The sequence below is a fragment of the Aquarana catesbeiana genome, linkage group LG04, assembly GCF_042186555.1.
Source record: "Aquarana catesbeiana isolate 2022-GZ linkage group LG04, ASM4218655v1, whole genome shotgun sequence".
In the NCBI taxonomy this organism is placed as follows: domain Eukaryota; kingdom Metazoa; phylum Chordata; class Amphibia; order Anura; family Ranidae; genus Aquarana; species Aquarana catesbeiana.
The window spans coordinates 52946098-52968522 of record NC_133327.1 but is presented as its reverse complement, the minus strand read 5'-3'; the positions used below and the strand labels follow the sequence as shown (position 1 = coordinate 52968522).

Below are 22425 nucleotides of genomic sequence, written 5' to 3'. Positions count from 1 at the left end.
ACTTCTGGTGCCAGAGTTTTGGCCTCTTGATTGGCCAGTGGAGGAATGACATCATCCCACGCATGCCCATGGGAGTCAGTGATTCTGGTACAGCTCATTGTACATTCAGTAGAAGACTGCAAGCAGGCAAGTACGTTTTTGATAGAGTCACTACATGTCTTTTCTGTAATAAAAAGCTGCCTGCTCACAGTTTTTTTCTACTTAAAGTGTTTGTTAAGGCATATATATATATATATATATATATATATATATATATATATATATATATATAAGTCTGTGCCAGCCCCTCTATTAGAGGCTGGCATAGCACACTGTGTATGTTTTATTTAAAAACGAGCGCTGTAAATACTGAATATCAGCTGTCTTCAGGCCGGTCTCATCACTCGTGGCCACTTTCCAGCTCTGATAGATGTCTTCTGTGGGAGGGGCCGTGATCTCCCTCTGACGTCAGAGGGAGATCACATAGCTGCTCGTCTCCTCCGCAGAAGACACCCATCGGAGCTGTAAAGCAGCCACGAGTCACGTGACCGGCCTGAAGACAGCTGATATTCAGTATTTACAGCGCTCGTTTTTAAATAAAGCATACAGAGTGTGCTCTTCCAGCCTCTAACAGAGGGGCTGGCAGTGACAAATTTTATATTTTAATATTAAAATAATAGCAGTGGGGGGGGGGGAGGGGCCGGGCCGGAGACAGACAGAGGGGGTGGTGACAGGGAGGAAGGAGGGGGTGAGGGGGGAGAGAGGAGATCAGAGAGCAGGCAGCCTATCACAGAAGAGGGCACTCAGACCACAGTGATCAGGGTGGAGCTGCCCTGGTTATCGTGGTCTGTTTAGAGAGGGCATACAGGAAGTGGTAGGTTTAGGGTTTTTTTTCTTACAGTTTAGAGCGGGGCAGATTACATAGCACAAGTGCTGTGCTGTGTAATCTGCTTTAAGAGACCAGAATCTACATTTTTCTTTTTTGGGTTTACAAACTCTTTAAGCTTAGTTCCAGTTTAACACGTTCTTTTAAAGGATAGCTCTGTTTGGATCTTGTTATACCAGCAACAGGGTTCATTTAATGAACTTTAATGAACTGGATTTAATGGGGAAAGTTACTGATATTGAAAAAGTATATGTAGAAGACCCAATCGCCAGATAATCTAGCTAAATGGACTGAGGCACAACAACTATACCGAATACAAGCAAGGTCTCAAGGCCCCTCTATGTCTACTATAATGTCCATTGAGACTCATGCTGGAAGGGGGACCACGTGTTCAGCAGAAATAATTAACGTTTTTAAAAAAGACTATTTTTATCTGTTTTAGATGTTGGAGAGGTAGATAAAGAAACGAGGGATTTTATACAGGGGTTGACCATTTCACATTTATTGGAGGAAGATAGGATATCGTTAGAAACACAGATTACTATTGAAGAGCTACAAAACGCGGTATTGGAATCAGCTAATCATAAAACACCAGGACCAGATGGATTACCAAATGAGGTTTATAGGGAATATGGAAAGATAATGCTGCCAGAGCTATTAGAGGTGTTAAATGGGGCATTGGAAAAGGGAGAATTACCGGTATCCATGACAGAGGCTACGATTATAATAATACCAAAGGAGGGGAAGGACCCAACTCTGATTGCTCTGCTTTGTGCAGATGTTAAATTACTGGCAAAAGTGTTGGCTAATAGATTAAGTAAATTAATCCATACCATAATCCACCCTTATCAATGTGGTTTCTTCCCAGGTACATCGACATCATTAAATGTTAGGAGATTACTTTTAAAACTATAAATTCCATCAGAAGAGCCGGGCTCTGGAGCTGCACTGTTCCTCAATGCTGTCAAAGCATTTGACAGCGTCGAGTGGCAGTATTTGTGGGAGGCCTTGTAGGCATTTAACCATTTGCCGAGTGGCTCGTGCCGATATACGTAGGCAGAATGGCACTGCTGCGCAAACTGACGTATCTGTATGTCAGTCCACAAAAGCAGGATAGCGGGTGTGTGGACTTGATGTCCTCCGGCGGCCCACGATCGCAGCAGCCCACGATCAAGGCGAGGAGAGGCAGAACTGGGAACTGCCTATGTATACAAGGCATTTCCCTGTTCTGCCTAGTATTTTCATTTCATTTTTACATTGATCAGTGCATTTTTTTTAGCACTGATCAATATAATAATGGCACTGGTCCCCAAAAAAGTGTCATTTGGGGTCAGATTTGTCTACCGCAATGTCGCAGTCCTGCTAAAAATCGCAGATCGCCCCCATTTCCAGTAAAAAAAAAAAAAAAATAAAAGTCCCTAAGGCCCCTTTCACACGGGACGGATCCGTGATGTTCCGCCCCGTGAACATCTGCTGCTCAGCGGTGATCTCTCCGTTGATCCCCCCTGACCCGGCAGATGACAGGGCGGTCCCTGCACACACATGTGCAGGGACCGCCCTGTCAGATCTCCACTCTCCCCTATGGGGGATCGGATGAACACGGACCGTCTGTCCATGTTCATCCAATCCGCTCTGCAGACTGATAGAAAAATAGGATTTTCCTCTGTCTGCACAATCGGACTATAGCGGGGACGGATGATATCGGGTGCCAGCAGATGTTCGTCCGCTGACACCCGCTATCCCATAGGGATGCATGTATGAAATACGGACATATGGTTCGCACGTGTGAAAGGGGCATTAAGCTAACCCGTAGATTGTAGATGCGATAACTTTTGCACAAACCAATCAATATACGCCTGTTGCGTATATTGCGTATGCGTATATATAGAAGAAAATATATCGGCCTAAACTGATGAATACATTTGTTTTTTTTTTATATATTTTTTGGGGATATGTATTATAGCAAAAAGTAAAATCTAATTTTTTTTTTTCAAAATTGTCAGTTTTTTGTTTATAGCGCAAAAAATAAAAACAGCAGAGGTGATCAAGTACCACCAAAAGAAAGCTCTATTTGTGGGAAAAAAAGGACACAAATTTAGTTTGGGTACAGCATTGCACGACCGCGCAATTACCAGTTAAAGCGACGCAGTGCCAAATTGTAAAAAGTGCTCTGGTCAGGAAGGGGGTTAAATCTTCCGGGGCTGAAGTGGTTAATATCGGCCCTGTATTTATAAAATGGGTGAAGTTGCTGTATACGGGCCCAAGGGCGAAAGTGAGGATTAATGATGGAGTCGCTGAATGTTTTCCATTAGCTCAGGGGACAAGGCAGGGGTGTTCCTTAAGGAAATTTAAGGAGGGGATACTAGAATGGAGTAGTGTCCCCTTACTGAAAACCGTAGTTAATGGGGTTAATTTCAATGTTTAATCAAAATGGAAAAAGACTCTCAGTTGTGAAGTAGAGTAAAATGGGAGGAGAACGTGGGGAAACTAACAGACGCGCAATGGACTTGTATAGTGGCCTCAATAGACCGATTATCCCTTTCATCAGCCCAGAAGATCATGCTGTCGGGATGAAACTGTGGATCTGATTCATATGCTTGGGAGTTGTCCCAAACTATATAGATACACGGGAAGAGGTGCTGGACAAAAGAAATTCAGTTTTTGGGACAAATTTATGCTTGGATCCGATAATATGTGTACTGGGATATATGGAGCAGAGTGTGGGAACTGGGGCCATACAAACAGCCATTGTGAGATGTTTTTACCAAGCTAGAAAGGTGATTACCTGGAAATGGTTAGACACTAGACTGCGTTCTACAATGGATTGGCTGAGAATGGTTAACACCACAATAATAAGAAAAACACTGGTATATATGAGAAGGGGAGGTGGAGGCAGATTTGAAAAGATATGGAAAGTATGGGTAGAAACCCCAGGACTGATGCCCTAGAGTGTGAATTTCTAGAAAGTTTATTTTGAGAATTTACTAATCCTAAATGAGATGGGAAGTGGGTGGTGTGGGAAGGTTGAATATGTATTTATGGATTGCATTTTATTGTCTTTTGTATGAAAAAATCTTTGTCTACTGGAAAAAATGAAAATAAGGTTGAATTAATTTTTTTTTATGAACTATAAGGTGTATCGTTTAAACAGTGTCAGCACTAGGAGGACAATATATATATATATATATATATATATATATATATATATATATATATATATATATATATATTATAAATGTAATTTGAATTTTTTTTTGCTTTCTATAAACTTAAATATACTTTGTTTTAAACTTGATTTAAATGAAGGTAATGAAGTCCCCTTTATCACTATTGGCCACAAAGTCTGATCATCTATTTGCTCATCTTTAATAGCAAAGTTTTAACATCTTATGCCATGTTGCTTGCTATCTGACCTTTGGGGCCTCATTCACATGGGTACTAAGGGTCGTAGACTGTAAATGGGCCACATTGGCAGGTGCTGCATGAAGGTAGCCCATATAGATTTATGGGGATGCAGTGGCTGCACGAACGCAGCCTAATTTTTTATTTAATTCTTTATTTATGGCTTTGCATATTACAAACATTATGCTGAACTCACGGCACACAAAGCACAATAACACAATTGCAACCAGCCATTAAACACAGCCAAATTTGACAGGCATGTGGGTCTTTGAGGCCCAAGGCCTGGTCTGTTGGCCTCAGTGCCTGTGTGAATGAAGCCTTACACAAAGCCTCACAGTCCCATCTGGGCACAATATAATACTTGTAATAACCTGATTTCCTTTCCTGCCACACACACAGGTAAAATAATTTTCTCCAATGAGGAATTGTGCCCCTGAATTATTTGCCCCCTAGGCAGCTGCCTCCACTGATATACAACTCCAGGTGAGCGCTAGGTGCTAAAAAAAAAAAAAAGTAATCATAAATGATAAATCCACAATTAAAATAAGGCTTCCTGATGATGCTGTGGGCAGCGAAATGCGTTGAGATGGGACATGGTACATCTGACGTCACATCCAGTTCATGAGGCTCGGGCGGTGGAACACATGCCGAGCTGCCATCTTGCTGGTGGGGTGGACGATGACACAAACAGAACAGCACACTGCTGGATCATGCTGGTGAGTGGGCATTTTATATGTTTTTGTGGATATATTATATACAATAAAAGTGGGTTGCACTATGATCTTGCCATTTTGGTTTACTCTTCTGTATGAGGACACGTGAAGGAAGATGGAACTCCCAAAAAAGCATTACTAGACCCATTTCACCCTGGGTCTAGGGACCTGGTGAGTAACCACATAGGGGGATGGGGAGTGTACAGAAGACATCTGCATGGAGTGTGAAGAGCACGTTTGGAAATAATTTTATATATATATATATATATATATATATACATACAGTATATATATATATATATATATATATATATATATATATATATATATATATATATATATAGACTTTTGGCACTATTGATGAACTTTTTACTGTTATACACTTTAATTGATGATGGCATTACAGTATATGCACTTTAACCAATTACTGGGCACTTTCACCCCCTTCCTGCCCAGGCCAATTTTCAGCTTTCGGCGCTGTCACACTTTGAATGACAATTGCATATTCATGCAACACTGTACCCAAATGATTTTTTTATAATTTTGTCACACAAATAGAGCTTTCTTTTGGTAGTATTTAATCACCGCTGGGTTTTTTTTGCTAAACAAAGGAAAAAAATACAGAAAATTTTGAAAAAAAAAACAAAACATTTTTCATAATATGTGAACTCAAGGTGAATGTGAATGTAGCGCTAAGAAAAGCTGTGTGAAACAGCTACATAATCTGAAAAATACTGAAAAAGGTAATAATAAAAAACATGTGGATAAACATGTAAGAAATCTAAGCACATGAACCTAATAAGGTGACAAAGCACAAGTGTAATAAAAAGGAAGGGTGAATCTCGGATGAAAAGTAATGGTGATGACAATAAATGGTCCTTCAAATGATGGACAACTTAGTGTAAAAAAAGGACAAAAAAGTGAATGCCTTGACAACTAATGTCCCAAAAGAAAAGGAGGTTTGTGGAGAAACCAAGGAGTCCGTCAGATAATAAACATCTTCATGTGGGCAATCGGAGACATCAAATAAACTGTTGTCAGCAGATATCACCCAGAAGGAATAAAATGGTTACTCTTACCGGAACGTGTTGATCTGGATGTCAGCGACACCAGATCAAACAAGCATGGATTGAAGCAGCACAAGACATCCTAGGATAGTCGGCATAGTATTTCTACCAGCCTGAAGAACCATCTCCTCTGCTGCCACTTCCAGTAATGTCTTCTATTTCCTGCCGCATGGAACTTCTTGTCTTTGTTCTATATCACTTCCTGTCTGTATCTGACATCACTTCCTGTCTGTTTTTCATAATATGTTATAAACTTTTTCAAACAGGTAATTTGCTGATGAGGCTGCACTGATGGGCACTGATAGGTGGCACTGATGGGCACCGATGAGCACTGATGAGGTGGTACTGATGGGCACTGATGAGGAGGCACTGATAGGTGACACTGATAGGCACTGATAGGTGGCACTGAAGGGCACTGATAGGTGGCACTGATAGGTACTCATAGGCGACACTGATGGGCACTGGTAGGCAGCACTGATAGGTGACACTGACGAGGTGGCACTGATGGGCACTGATTGGCAACATCGATAATCACTGATTGGCAGCACTGGTGGGCACTGTTGGGACTGCACTGATAATCAGCGCCCTAGTTATCAGTGCCAATGTCCCTTTAACACAAGCTGGTTATCGGCTCTCCTCTCCTCACGCTGTCAGCCTGAAGAAAGAAAAGCCGATAACCGGCTTGTGTTTACATCCATGATAAGCTGTCATTGGACACAGCTGATAACGTGGTAAAGGGCCGCTGTGATTGGCCCTTTACCACAATCTATGGTCAGCTAAGTTCCAAGACTCCCAAGGACTCAGCAGGGGGTGTGTGGACATCACGATCATGGGAGGATGTCAATAGACGCCCTTCTGACAAAGCAAGCCCACGTTGTAGCTGTCATTCGGCTATAGCGTGGGTAGGAAGGGGTTAATTGATATCAACATCACGTGGCATCACGTTATTGTTTGCACTTTGCAAAGGCTTACTCACTGCTTATGTTGTGAAGACTTATTTTAATTGTAGATTTATCATTTATAATCAAACGTTTTGTTTTTTTTAGAACCTAGCGCTCACCTAGAGTTGTATATCATTTGTCAGTACTGTGTAATCCACACAGGAAAGTGTGTAGAGCAGCAAGGGTGACACCACAAGGAACCACATATATAGGAACACCTGTGGCACAGTATACACATTTGACTGTGCTGCCTCCACTGCCCGTCCCAGTAAGGTGCACTATTGACTCCAGTCACCTTGGCTCAGTGATAGTTGGAGCGAAGATACAGCTTGCAGAGAACAAGAGGTAGACTTACTTTTCTTTTAAAGTCGTTTTGGCTTCTACCGCTGCAGAACATACATTTTTGGACAGTGATAAATTCTTTGTGGGTTGTTATGGCAACTAGAAAATATTATATTTAGAACTATATAGAAATAAGAGAAAAAAATTGAACTTGTCAGTTTTCTGCCCCAGAAAATGTTAGCTTCCATTATATAAAATATTTATCTCTAGAGCAGACCATCTCAAATCCTTGAGAACGCTATTGTTGCTGATATAATAGATCTGGATTATGAAACCCCACCAAAAAAAAAAACTCTTGCAGGCAAAAGAACAAAATTCTTTCTTAATGTCAGCCATCTGTACTTTCCAGGTTCTTCTATGCAGAGTTTGAGGAATGGGGGCCACAATGAAGATCATCTTTAGGGGTGCTGTCACTGGTGGCAACCTGCCAGCCTGGTCCTTCAATTTCTGAACCAACACAATGTAATGTCACTGAGGAAGTGACACCCGTTAAGGGAAGTGGTTGATTGTGTCCCTGGCAATAATTAGAATCAACCATCTAAGACAGGGGTGTCCAAACTTTTTTTTTTCAAAGTGGGCCAGATTTGATGAATAGAACATGCTTGAGGGCCGACCATTTTGCCTGACATTCTTAAACCATTAAAATTTGGTCTAAGTGTGTCCGTCCGAGCGCTAATACACGGCCCAACAAGCATTCTCTTGCCTTTGTGCTGTTTGTGGTAAATAGATGAGCTCTGGCATGTTATTTGGATATACCGTATTTAATCGGCTTATAACACGCACCTTCACTTTAAAAAGGAAGTTTCAGGAAAAAAATCTTAAATTTTAAATAAAGAACTGTGAAGCAAAAAAAGGGTCAGTGCCCATCAATGCAGCCTAATCAGTGCCTATCTGCAGCCCCCACTCCATTGCCATGAATGCAGCCCCATTCCATTGCCATGAATGCAGCCCCCACCGTATTGCCATGAATTCAGCCCCCACAGTATTGCCATGAATGCAGCCCCCACAGTATTGCCATGAGTGCAGCCCCCACATTGACATGAATGCAGCCCCCACTCCATTGCCATGAATGCAGCCCCCACTCCATTGCCATGAATGCAGCCCCCACCATATTGACATGAATGCAGCCCCCACCATATTGACATGAATGCAGCAACCACCGTATTGACATGAATGCAGCCCCCACATTGACATGAATGCAGCCCCCACCGTATTGCCATGAATGCAGCCCCCTCATTGACATGAATGCAGCCCCCACCACATTGACATGAATGCAGCCCCCACCACATTGACATGAATGCAGCCCCCACATTGACATGAATGCAGACTCACCATTGCCCTCAGTGCATCCTGATTCATGTACATCTGCAGCCTTGGAGGAGACAGGGAGGGGGCGGGATGAGCGCCAACAGATATACAGGAGAAACTCCTGTTTTTATCGGCAGCCTCTTTAATTGAAAGTCCCGCCTCCTATGATGGACAAAACAATTGTCCAATGGCAGCACAGGAGACGGGACTTCCTTTTACACAGGACGCCGTGTAAACAGGAAATTCTCCTGTATCCTCTACGGAGCTTGTCCCGCCCCCTCCAAGGCAGCCAGCATATCTATCTTTTGTGGCCCCCGGCACTCGGGGATTCGTTGGGGGCCACAAAAGATATATATGTCAAAATTACCAGGCGGGCCGCCCGAAACCGGACCGCGGGCCGCGATTGGCCCGCGGGCCGGACTTTGGACATGCCTGATCTAAGATCACCCTTCAGGAAATACACTATATTACAAACGTATTGGAACGCCTGGCTTTACACGCAGATGAACTTTAACTCTCTGGCGGTATGATTATGTCAGGTTTTTGAAGCTCAACGTGGTACATTGTTTTGCATAGAAATTTGGCGTTCTATATGGTAGGCCTGTAATTCTTAGGAATAACTCACTTAAATCTGTCCAAACAAGAGTCTAGTAGACATACTGGGTATGATAAAGTTTGAAACACGAATTCATAAAATTATAATATAATAAATAACTATAAATAATTATAACAAATAATAATAATACATTTTATTCAATAATGTAATCAAATCAAAAACAATGAAATTTGCTCAGTTGCAGAATTGTCGCTGTCGTCACTTTCAGTGTTTGATGATGAATTTCCCCACAAATCGCTATCGCTCAATTCTGCAACTGATTCTAATTCACTATCGCTGTTTTCTAGCTGGTCTAATACCTCTTTTGACGTAATAGGGACCAGTGGTGGCTGGTGCTCAAAATTCTGAAAAATACTTAAAAAAAAAAAACATCAGCCTCACTGTGCCTATCAAATTCAGCCACTTTGCCCATCAATTGCAGCCACTGTGCCCAGCAAATGCAGCCACTGCAGCCACTGTGCCCATCATATGGAGCCACTGTGCCCATCAAATACAGCAATTGCGCCCATCAAATTCAGCCACTTTGCCCATCAAATGCAGCCACTGTGCCCATCAAATGTAGCCACTGTGCCCAGCAAATGCAGCCACTGTGCCATCAAATGCAGCCACTGCAGCCACTGTGCCCATCATATGCAGCCACTGTGCCATAAACTGCAGCCACTGTGCCCAGCAAATGCAGCCACTGCAGCCACTGTGCCCAACATATGGAGCCACTGTGCCCATCAAATACAGCAACTGTGCCCATAAAATTCAACCACTTTGCCATTCAAATGCAGCCACTCTGCCCATCAAATGCAGCCACTGTGCCCAGCAAATGCAGCCACTGTGCCATCAAATACAGCCACTGTGCCATCAAATGCAGCCACTGCAGTCACTGTGCCCATCATATGCAGCCACTGTGCCCATCAAATACAGCCACTTTGCCATCAAATGCAGCCCCTGTGCCCATCAAATGCAGCCCCTGTGCCCATCATATGCAGCCACTGTGCCCAGAATATGCAGCCACTGTGCACACCAAATACAGCCACTGTGCCCACCAGCCCCCCTATTCGCGGGGCTCGCAGCTCTGACAGCACTCCCCCTGCTCGTGCGGCTCTGACAGACCCCCTGGCACTTACCGCCAGGCATCAGATCCTCTCCAAGTGCACCAGAGCAGCAGTGACCTCCGCTCCAGCTTGTGTCTCTTCTGCTCCTCTTCCTGACGCCCTGCCTCTGGATTGGCGGGGAGGAAGGTTAGTGTGAAAATAGCAAAAATTTATTCGCTATCATCACACAATTGGGTGGGATCAGGATGCACTCTCTGCGCCCGAGCCCACCCTATTTTGAAGCCTATTAGAGCCTCTGGCTCTAATCAAGTGCCTCAATAAGTACCACCCCCTCCCGCCCCCCGCCATAGGAATCCATGCGTCCGGCGTCCTGAAAGGGGCCGGGGGACTGGATGGGGGGGGCGGTGCCCGTGCACCCACACTGCACGGGCCGCCACTGAAAGGGATGCTTTTTGTTTGCCATGGACATTCTCAAGTTTCTAGGCAGAAAGAACAGTATATATAATAAAAAATGCAGGCAGGGCACCGGACAAGGCACTAGGGAATAAAGGGATGTGAAATTATTTAATACAGTAATATAATCTTATAGATTACAGTGTACTGTATGTGTTATGTGTTTTTCACTTTTTGAATTTGCCCCTGTGCGTCGTGACGCTCGCAGGGAATGGAGCCAGAAACAGTAATACATTGGGCGGATGATCTGGCGGAGTACACAGCGGGGGGACATCGCAGGATCCTGGGGACAAGGTAAGTACACTGTACATGGATCCTGCGATGCAATCCCAAGTGTGGTTCAGGGGTTACCGCTTTTGGTAATGAAAATTCACCCCGAGTCACACTCAGGATTACCGCCAGGGAGGTTAATGGACCAATCCTATTTCATTTATTCATAAACGACCTGGAGGATGGGATAAACAGCTCAATCTCTGTATTTGCAGACGATACTAAGCTAAGCAGGGCAATAACTTCTCTGCAGGATGTGGAAACCTTGCAAGAAGACCTGAACAAATTAATGGGGTGGGCGACTACATGGCAAATGAGGTTCAATGTAGAAAAATGTAAAATAATCCATTTGGGTGGCAAAAATATGAATGCAATCTATACACTGGGGGGAGAACCTCTGGGGGAATCTAGGATGGAAAAGGACCTGGGGGTCCTAGTAGATGATAGGCTCAGCAATGGCATGCAATGCCAAGCTGCTGCTAACAAAGCAAACAGAATATTAGCATGCAATAAAAAGGGAATTAACTCCAGAGATAAAGTGATAATTGTCCCGCTCTACAAGACTCTGGTCCGGCCGCACCTGGAGTATGCTGTCCAGTTCTGGGCACCAGTCCTCAGGAGGGATGTACTGGAAATGGAGCGAGTACAGAGAAGGGCAACAAAGCTAATAAAGGGTCTGGAGGATATTAGTTATGAGGAAAGGTTGCGAGCACTGAACTTATTCTCTTTGGAGAGACGCTTGAGAGGGGATATGATTTCAATATACAAATACCGTACTGGTGACCCTACAATAGGAATAAATCTTTTCCGCAAAAGGGCATTTAAAAAGACTCGCGGCCATTGACTAAAATTAGAAGAAAATCGCTTTAACCGGAAACTGTGTAGAGGGTTCTTTGCAGTAAGAGCAGTAAGAATGTGGAATTCTCTTCTACAAGCAGTGGTTTCAGCAGGGAGCATCAATAATTTCAAAAAACTATTAGATAGGCACCTAAACAACCATAACATACAGGGATAAACAATGTAATATTGACATAAAAGCGCACACACACAGGTTGGACTTGATGTACTTTTTTCAACCTTACCAACTATGCAACTATGTAATGGCATCCCAGTCTTAGTCCGTAGGGTTCAATATTGAGTTGACCCACCCTTTGCAGCTATAACAGCTTCAACTCTTCGGGAAGGCTGTCCACAAGATTTAGGAGTGTGTCTATGGGAATGTTTGACCATTCTTCCAGAAGCGCATTTGTGAGGTCAGGCACTGATGTTGGACGTGAAGGTCTGGCTCGCAGCCTTCGCTCTAATTAATGCCAAAGGTGTTCTATCGGCTTGAGGTCCATAAAGACATGGATGAGCAAGTTTGGGGTGGAAGAACTTTACTGTCCTGACCTCAACCCGAAGGAACACCTTTGGGGTGAATTAGAGCGAAGACTTTGAGCCAGGCCTTCTCGTCCAACATCAGTGCCTGACCTCACATTCTTCTGGAAGAATGGTCAAACATTCCCATAGACACACTCCTAAACCTTGCGGACAGCCTTCCCAGAAGAGTTGAAGTTGTTATAGCTGCAAAGGGTGAGCCGATGAAATATTGAACCCTACGGACTAAGACTGGGATGTCATTAAAGTTCATGTGCGTGTAAAGGCAGGTGTCCCAATACTTTTGGTAATATAGTGTATGTTGTCTAGCAGAGGTGCCTGAATAACAAGACTGGCTGAACAGACAGCTCTTCTATATAATACCAGGGGGCTGATTTATGAAACCCATGCGCCATCAGTAGAGGCGCACAGCGAGGCGCAACGCACATTTTCATATTTACGAAACGAGCGTGAATCCTCAATTTACTATAGCGAAATCAGCGCATGAGAGAATGCAATCTGTGCGTCGCTATGGACATGGCGCATGGCATCTTCAATTCAATATTAACAGAAGATGAAGGTGCCAATATTATGGCGTGATGGGAGGAAGTATAGTAACAACTGCCCAAGTAAAAAATATGCCCAAAATAGAATGAGAAAGTAACTTTTTCAGAGAAAGCCTGCTGTGCCTGCAAGTACGTTTAGAACTGCGTGAGATCACTGTGCGGCCTAAATCTTAGTAAATGTCAAGCAATGTAAATGCAATTGTGTTGGTTGAATGGGTGTAACTCTAAATTTGTATAACTTTTACCCTTGTTAGGCTCTCTGTTTGCCCCCCCCGGACCGGGGGTGTTTGTCCCATCTGTAATTTTGTAGCATGCTGGGTGATGTGCTTAATTTTGGACAGGGGGGTGGCTTATTTTGTGCTAGCTGCATTTGGGTTGGTCTGGGCATGCTCAGGGACTTTCCTTTTTTTGTTCTTCTTTTTGTGTGAGAGCAGCATATGGATGTTTCTGGGCATGCTCAGAGAGTGTGTTTTTTGGGTTAGTAATTTAAGTGCATCCATAACAGGTGTACCCACTTTTAAGTTCTGTTTCTACATTGGGTGAACTTGCATTTTTGTGTGTTTCATAGACTGTGCATGTGTTTTCAATTGCCTCATTAGCACACAAACCTATTTTATTTACATGGGTCAAATTTCAAAAGAATTTTCTTTTGAAAATCTTATCTAAGAATTTTCGTTCATATTTCTCGCCATTAGTGGTCTGCAGCAACAGCCAATTTTCGGGCAGCCATTGAATTTGAGTAATCGGACATGTTGGAAATTTTTGGAAAAATGAACGATTTTCTAATCAATGATGGGAGAATTGTGTGAGAAATGTAATCGAAAAAGAAATGCGCATGTGCAAGAAAAGAAAATTCCTGGAAAGAAAAAAAGATTCCCAGCCACAAAAAATATTTTCTGTAGCAACATGAGGTGAAATTGAAGGCTTGTTTGGTTGAATTTCTAAATCAATCGGATCACAAAATGCACAAATTTTCTGATTTTCAAAAGAAAATTCTTTCAGCTTGCAGATAGCATTCTTTACCTTACCCGGAAAAGCAGCAAGATTGTGTTTATGGGGCCGGCAAGAGAGTACATTTGGGTGTCCTTGGGAGTTTGTAACATGTATTTTCTCTTTGTATTTTGTTTGCTATGTCTTTGCAAAACAGATGTGTTTCAGAGCAAGTTTTTTTTTAGTTTGGTTTATTGTATTTTTTTGGCTGAGAGGGGGGGATATTTTCCCCTGAAATATTTTTAATGTTGTCAATGTGTGTCATTTGTAGGTTGTTTCACTTTGATTTAATTGTCTGTGCTGCATTATTTAGCAAAATCTACCTCAAGATGTTGTGACTAATGTTTAAATCCTTAATAGATGTCTGTTTGTGGGCACACTCCTGTTAATTTCCTCTGCAAAATGGTCAGACCTCAAAACCATATTCTGTTAGTGTCTCAAATTAACATACATGTGTTTTTTGCTTTCCTTGCTCTTTTCCAAGTCCTGTTTTGTTGAACAATAAAATCTGTAGCAAATTTTTATATTTTATGTGTTTTGTTAATTTTCATGCAACAGATTTCCCAGCTGCAGCTTAACTAGGTTAATTGGCATGGCAAAACTAAAAAAAAGGTGTGATTTGTCTAAAATTTATTTTCCTGGTGCCTTCATGGTAGCATATTCATGGATTGTGTGTATGCTGCCATGGATAGGCACCAGGAAAGGAAAATTACAGAGAGGTAAGTATTAAATTCTCCATTTTAGTGCAGTGGTTCTCAGCCTCAGTCCTCAAGTACCCCCGACAGGACATGTTTTGGGAATTTATTTTGGCTAAAATAGCTGTCCAAAATACCATTGACTGTGATTTAAAGCACCTGGGCAAGATGAAGGAAAACCTGCAAACATGGTTTGTTGGGGGTACTTGAGGACAGGCTTGAGAAACACTGAGCTAAAATTGAGCTCAAGACAATCCTATTCTAACTGTGGGCATTTGAGGGAAACCAAGTGAGTGTTAGAACCCCTGCTTGTCTATTTTAGGTTGGGCTTTGTGTCCCTTTTCTAAAAATTGGCTTCACTTCCTGTCACACAGGACGTGAGGATAAAACCCTACCAATGTCTTTACTTGGGGACACATAGGTCAATCTAACTAGTGTCCCTATTAGGAAAATTGTACTCTAACACTTTGTTGTGTACACCCCACATTATTAGGTCATTTGGGGTTTATTAAAGGCAAATCCACTCTGCAATACAAGTGTATTCGCTGTAAATCTGAGGGGAAGCACTGGTGATGTTATCATCCAATTATGTGGAAGCAAAGATATTGTTTTTTTTAATTTTCCTTGTCCCCCTCAGATCTCCAGCAACTGTACTTCCAAGTGCACTTGTAGTGTAAAGTGGATTTGCCTTTAGTAAATAAACTCCAAAGTCTAAGATACCTAATAATTTGGGGTGTACACAGCAAAATGCTAGAGTGCAATTTACCTAATGTGCAAACTATTTAGACTGACCTGTGTGTCCCCAAGGAAAGACATTGGTAGGGTTTTACCCTCACTCCTTGTTTGGCTATGTGATAGGAAGTGAATAAATTTGAAGGAGAAAGTGACAAAATTTGGGAGATGTCTTCACCCTATCAGGGGTGCAGACATCCCCAAAAACTGAGAAGACTTCTAATCCCTCTGCACTCTATCCCCAAGCAAAAATAAGAAAGGATTTAATTTAGTTTAACTTTGCAAAGACACATTCCTAAGATTAACTGTGATGCATGTCAATGGCCCATTTAGACCTCGTTTAATAGAAAACACCAGTTGCCTTTCACTATTATTATTATTATTATTATACGAGATTTATATAGCGCCAACAGTTTACGCAGCGCTTTACAATGTACAAGGGGGACAACACAATTACAGTACAGTTCAATACACAAGATACAGGAGGGCCCTGCTCGTAGAGCTTACATTCTAAAGGGAGGGGGTGGTGGTACAAAAGGTAATAGCTCACTAGAAACATTTGTTAGTCCAGTCCTGGAAATCTGCATCTGCTTTACTATTAATTTCCATAAAAATTGGGTTCCTGCATCTAGATGCACAACCGCTGTGTATGTGAGATGCGCAACTGCTGTGTGCGCGGAGGTATGTACCCGTGGCTCATATCTGGTTCCCGGAAGTGGTGGCCAGCACACAGGAATGACATCACGCCCCTACAGGAAGTTGCTTGTACTGCTGCTAATTTCTTACCACCACCATGCCCCGCTCACTGTTCTCTGAGGAAGAGATGATCCTTATTTGCAAACTAAGACATTTTTTAATTTTTTTTAACATGGGGTGATGTTTGTGTGGGTCTCTAACACACATTTATACATATTAGGGCCAATTTAGACAGGATCCAATTCACCTACCAGCAGGTTTTAAAAGTGTGAGAGGAAACCAGAGTACCTGGAGGAAACCCACACAGGCACAGGGAGAACATGCAAACTCCAGGCAGGTAGTGTAATGGGTGGGATTTGAACCAGTGACTCTTTTTGCTGCTAGGTGAAAATGCTAACCACTACACCACAGTGTTGCCCAAATATATATCTATAGATGTAGGTTCTTGTGTCCACCAGCAGTGAGAAGTTGGGTAGATGCCAAGCTCCCAATTCTGGAGGCATAATAATGGTCTAGCAGAGGCCCTCCAGTTGTTCTGGAACTACAATTCCCATCATGCCTAGTCATGTCTGTGAATGTCAGAGTTTTACAATGCCTCATGGGATGTGTAGTTACGCAACAGCTGTATAGCCGTAGTTTGAAGATTCCTGATCACTCTAGCATGTTTTGAAAAAAGGCGTGTTCTCATGTGCCTTGTATAATGCCCAAGAAATATCGTTAGGAAAATACAAGTGGGTCATGGCACATCTACATTCCAAATTTGGCACTTAAGATGGTCATGCACTATGCAATCTGATTGGCCAATCTCTGTACAACTCAATAATTAGGCAAAATAAGTAAGAGGAAGACGCACTTGAACAATCAATTCAAATTATAGGAAATCAAACAGGCTCTTGCACTAAATCTATTTTTTTTAAGATCTAACTGGTTGCAGTGTATGGTCACATTTAAAGATCAAGATCTGAAAATATTAATTTATTGGGTTTAGAAACACTTCTCTGTTTTTTGTAATGTATTGAAAGATTTGGGTAAAAATAGAAATAAAAACACATTTCAAAGATATATTAGAAGTAATAGGAATGTGATTAGCATCAAAAGGGTTAATTAACTGAGAACACCTACTAATTGCCTAACAAGACACATCCAATAAGATGAAATTAACCAATTGTATTGGGTGTGGGCTATTATCAATGAGAAAACTACAGTTACCCTAGCACCAGTTGCAATTTACATATTTATTATCGTTTTCCGCGTCTGGCTGCGCCGGTTCACACGTTCAACCAATGATTTTTCCGGCGCACCAATTAAGATGTGAACCGGCGCAGCGCATTCGTCTTAGTAAATCACCCCCTAGGTGTTAGGCTAGTAGAAATTGTCTTAAACGTAATCTAAGGATTTGTTCAACTGTTATTTTCTGCCCAATCTCAGTAGTTGACAGAATGATTTAGTATTACAGCAAATTGCTCTTTAAACTCTGTTTTAGATACATACTCTGATTGCTGAATTATTGTCATCAATGAGCGTGTCGGTCACTTCCAGTTGAGCCTCTTCCACCACTTTCTGGAGGACCATGCGGAATGTTCCAATGAGTCTGTAGGGATATAATACAGTCAGAAATTTATGCCAAGTGTTTATATGATATTGCATAAAAACAGTCTGATGAAGTGGACTTTAAAGAGAACCTGCATAATGAGGATGACAACACTTTTTGCGCTTTTCATTTCAGCAGATTCCATATTTGCAGGCAAATGCTCATCACCACCTGTAATGAGATGACCTGATATATGCTTTTAGCTGGTGTCTTGCAAATTGGCATTTTATGTAATCAGGACTAACAATGATTTAGTGGCTTTTGAATAAAGTGAACGGCAATACTGCATTAAAAGCATCCCCCATCTCACATTAACCATTTCGTCTCTGGAGCAATTTTATTTTTTTCATTTTTCACACACATCTGCATTTTTGGCTATACATTTACTTAAAACCGCCAGAAAATTATAGATTTTCTGAACGCGAAGGCCCCTTGAAAATAACAAGATGGTAGCTGGAATTTTTTATGTTGCTTATTTGCACAACTGCTTATAAAATCTTTATTTTCAGAGAAATTTATGCTAAAATTGAATTTAGTACACACACACACCATATAATCCTCAATTTTTAATATAAAATAGGAGATATGGGCATATGGAGTAAATAGATACCAAATATGTCAAGCCTCAAAACTGTGAAAAATTCCAATACACAAAATCACCAATAGGCAATGCTTTAAAAGGCTTTGCAGTTCATCGGTTCTGAGTCAACTGTAAATGAAAGACCTAGAATTAATTCTCTCACTCCTGAATGCACCGTGAAACCTACGGTAATAATTCTTATCTTTTATAAAATTTTAAATGTTTTAACATTTTTATGTTTTTTTTTTCACTAAACTTTATTGTTAACTTGCTCCCTATGTGATGGCAGTGGGTGGGTAAAAGTTTGTCTTTATGGAGACATTAGGGGTCTATTAAACATCTCCCTTGCTCCCTGTTACACCCGATATAGTTCAGACTGTACTTGATCTGCTGTTTACCTGGATTTTCAGCTGGATTTTGACAGCTCTGAGCCCGCTAATGATCAGAGCTGAGCACCTCCAGGTTCACACTCTGCAGAGGACATCAGGGAATGGATGTGAAGTAAAGAGGAATCTCCCCAGCAGGTTAAGGGCAGGAAAAATAAACTAGGAAGAGTTTTAACCCTTTCCTAATTTAAAACAAAAAATAGGCTATACATACACTTAAAGTGACTAAAAAGCTTAATTTTTTTTAAATAAAATAATAAACATATTATATCTGCTCTGTAAAATGGTATTGCACAGAGCTGCCTCAAACTCCCTCTTCTCAGGTCACCCGCCGGCACTCTGGGCTTCACCTCTTCTTGGTGTACCAACATAGGAAGCTGCGCCTGTGGGCTCGCCCCAGAGCCGTCTATCGACACACAGAGCGCAGCCCTGCCCCTCCCCCCGCTCTCTGCTCACATGGTTCTGATTGACAGTAGGAGTCAATGGCTCCTACTGCTGCCTCTGTGAGCACAGAGAGAGAGCCGCTGCAGACGGGCACAGTGCTGGATCGAGAACGGCCTCGGGTAAATATACAGGGGGGTGAGGGGTGATACAAATACAGGGATATTTTTTTACCTTAATGCATTAGGGTAAAAAATGTCCAGCCTTTAGAACCACTTTAAATTCATGACTAAGGGTTCATTTACTCAAGCATCACCCTCTGAAAATGGTTCCAAAGTGGATCACTTTTTAGAGGGCATTTACAGGCCATGAGGAGATGTTATGTTGCCTTGCCACTGCCTAGTTTAATGTGTAAAAGCCTGCACTGCATTGCAGCACGGCCAATGATTGGGTAGCATTCTGTGGGTGGTATTGCTTGCTGAATGTGACAACAGGGATAATGTTTGCCGCAATGTGGCATGTGTATACCCTGCCTTTGTGGCCTAGTGGGGCGAGAGGGGGGGTGAGGTGGGGAAATGCAGCGTAATCACCTGTTTTTACTGTCACAAAACCGCAAATGTACACCAAGCCTAATGATTGCCATGTTGTCGATGCAATGCAAAGTTATAAACGACTGCCAACCTATTTAATGTTTTAAAAGAATTTAAAAGTATTTTTAGAATGTTTGAATGCTGTTAACCTAATAGAATCTACAATGGTTTGGGGTCAATTTAATTTCAATTGTATTTAGGTTTATAGTTTTTTTTTTTTATTGTATGCATACACTTTTTGAAAAATAACCATTTAATATAAGACAAAGGATTATCAGAGCACCATAGGTTTTCTAAAGAAAGGGCACTTTAGAAGTTTTTTCTTTTCAGTCACTCAGTCTTTGATTTAAATCTTGGAGGAAGCCATATAGAGGTAAACATATGGCCTATGTCTTTAAAATTCAGCTTCAGCTATTGAGCTCTGTAAATAGCAGTTTGTTTTTCCACTAAATATTTATTATGCAATATTTCACAATTAGCTGCTTATTCTTTTTAATCTTTATTTTTGTTTTATGTATTTTTAGCCTTGAACACAATAAAGAAAGACGAAAAAAGAAAACTACAATCTGTTTTTCCTTTTAAATATAACCCATTTTATGATCCCTGTATGCCATGGTTTGCAAATTGCAGTAAGGAATATTTTTCAGAGTGGAGTGGTTAATAATTGAGAAAAGTGTTGTGTCAGGTGTTTCCTCCTGTGATCTTCCCTCGTCTTCGCAATAAAATATTAATCTGCTCTCTATACACTATTTTACTTTCAGATCATTCATAATTCACAGCACACTTCCCAATCCTCACAGGCTGCATCCATAAAGTATACATGTAGGATGGAGTCAAAATTCTAAGGATTGCTCTGATATTGCCAACATCCCTCAGACTGATAATGAAAAATCTAAATTCCACATTTGAAATTTTTAAGGCAATATATCACAAAATATGTTTAAAAGACAATCATGTCAGTCTTTATTGTATCACAAAATAACACGGCTGGTTCTTTGTACATACCCAGTGCATTACAATATAAACAGTGCTGTGAGATTTACAGTGATTTACAGTGCTGTGAAAGTATTTACCCTCTTCCTGTTTTGTTATTTTTTTGCATATTTGTCACACTTAAATGATTTAGATCATCAAACAATATTTGATATTACACAAAGATAACCCGAGTAAATACAAAATGCAGTTTTTAAATGATGATTTATTTTATCAAGGGAAAAAAGCTGTCCAAACTTGCCTGGCCCTATGTGCAAAAGTAATCGCCCCCTAAACCTAATAACTGGTTGTTCCACCCATGGGGGCTGCAATCAAGCATTTACGATAACTGGCAATGAGTCTTTCACATCGCTATGGAGGAACTTTGGACCACTCTTCTTTGCAGAATTATTTAAATTCAGCCACATTGGAGGGTTTCCGAGCAAGGTCATGCCACAGCATCCCATTCGAATTTAAGTCCAGACTTTGACTAGGCCCCTCCAAAACCTAAATTTAGTTTTTTCGATCCATTCAGAGGTGGACTTGCTGGAGTATTTCGGATCATTGTCCTGTTGCATAACCCAAGTGTGCTTGAGCTTGAAGTAATGAACTGATGGCCGGACATTCTCCTCCAGGATTTTCTGGTAGATTGCAGAATTCATGGTTCCATCAATTATGCCAAGTCATCTGGGTCCTGAAGCTGCAAAGCAGCCCCAGACCATCACACTACCACCACCATGTTTGACTGTTGCTAAAATGTTCTTTTTATGAAATGCTGTGTTAGCTTTACAGCAGATGTAACGGGATGCACACTGTCCAAAAAAGTAAAACTTTTGTCTTTTCGGTCCACAGAATATTTGCCTAAAAGTCTTGGGGATATTCAAGATGTTTTTTTGGAAAATGTGAGATCAGCCATTGTGTTCTTTTTGGTCAGCAGTGACTTTGGCTTTGAAACTCCCCCGTGTATGCCATTTTTTTAAAATCAAGTAACAAGTTTATTTAGATGTCACTGTCAAATACAAACAGCCAATACAAGTAAAATAATACACATACCACCAACGAGTATATAACCAGTCAGTATAACAAGCAACATTGCAAGCAATCTAGAGTTACCAATCCACCACCAATATTCCCCCTTCATTATCCCCTATAGTCCTATTAGTAGACATGAAAAAATGGGATAGGGATACCCCCTGTCAATCAGAGGAGTACTCTTTCCATAATTAAATCAGTTGGAGCCAAACCTGGAGTACCAGCTCCCCCATACCTTCTTGAATTTGAAGGAGCTACCCCTATGTTGGTATATTCGTTTTTCAAACCGCAGCATGGTGCCCATCTGTTCAAGCCACATTTTAGCTGTAGGAGGGTCTGGAGAAATCCAGTGTATAAGTATAAGTATAAGTCTGCGGACCTGAAATAGTGCCCTCGCTGCTGCCTCCCTTAGATATTTATCCTGGACAACGATGTCAAGTACTGTATACCCAAAATACAGTGTTTAGGTTCCACTGGAATTGAGACCTGCAGGGCATTGTTGATCGTTTAAACTACTGTACCCCAATAACGGAGGAGCTTTGGACATCTCCATATGAGATGAATTAAATTACCTACATCCCTCTCACATCTACCACATAACGAATTTGGACAAACACCATATGATGGAGCTTAAGTGAGGTGCAGTGGGTCCTAAGTAATATACAGAGCTGAGACATCCTCTGCGAGACATTCAATGAGCACAATCAAACGTTTTCTAAGTCCTACTCCCATTAATATCCTGGTATGTCTCCCACATCTGTTACCCATCTATCGCAGGCCGAGCTAGGATACCTGTCCAAGTACATTCCCAGAAGGGAGGCATAACAGTTAGAAA

General features: G+C 41.6%; 1 protein-coding gene across 22 annotated transcripts in view; it reads right to left on the bottom strand.

Moving 5' to 3' along the window:
- Positions 1–22425, bottom strand: part of OTOF (otoferlin) — a 500270-nt gene that overhangs the window by 289490 nt on the left and 188355 nt on the right. For all 22 annotated transcript variants that reach the window (XR_012243739.1, XM_073625193.1, XM_073625192.1 and 19 more), the window contains exon 4: positions 17550–17649. Coding sequence is in view for 21 of the 22 variants with exons in the window: in XM_073625193.1 (XP_073481294.1) it covers positions 17550–17649 (100 nt within the window). In the remaining variant the exon portion in view is untranslated. The remainder of the gene's footprint in view (positions 1–17549; positions 17650–22425) is intronic.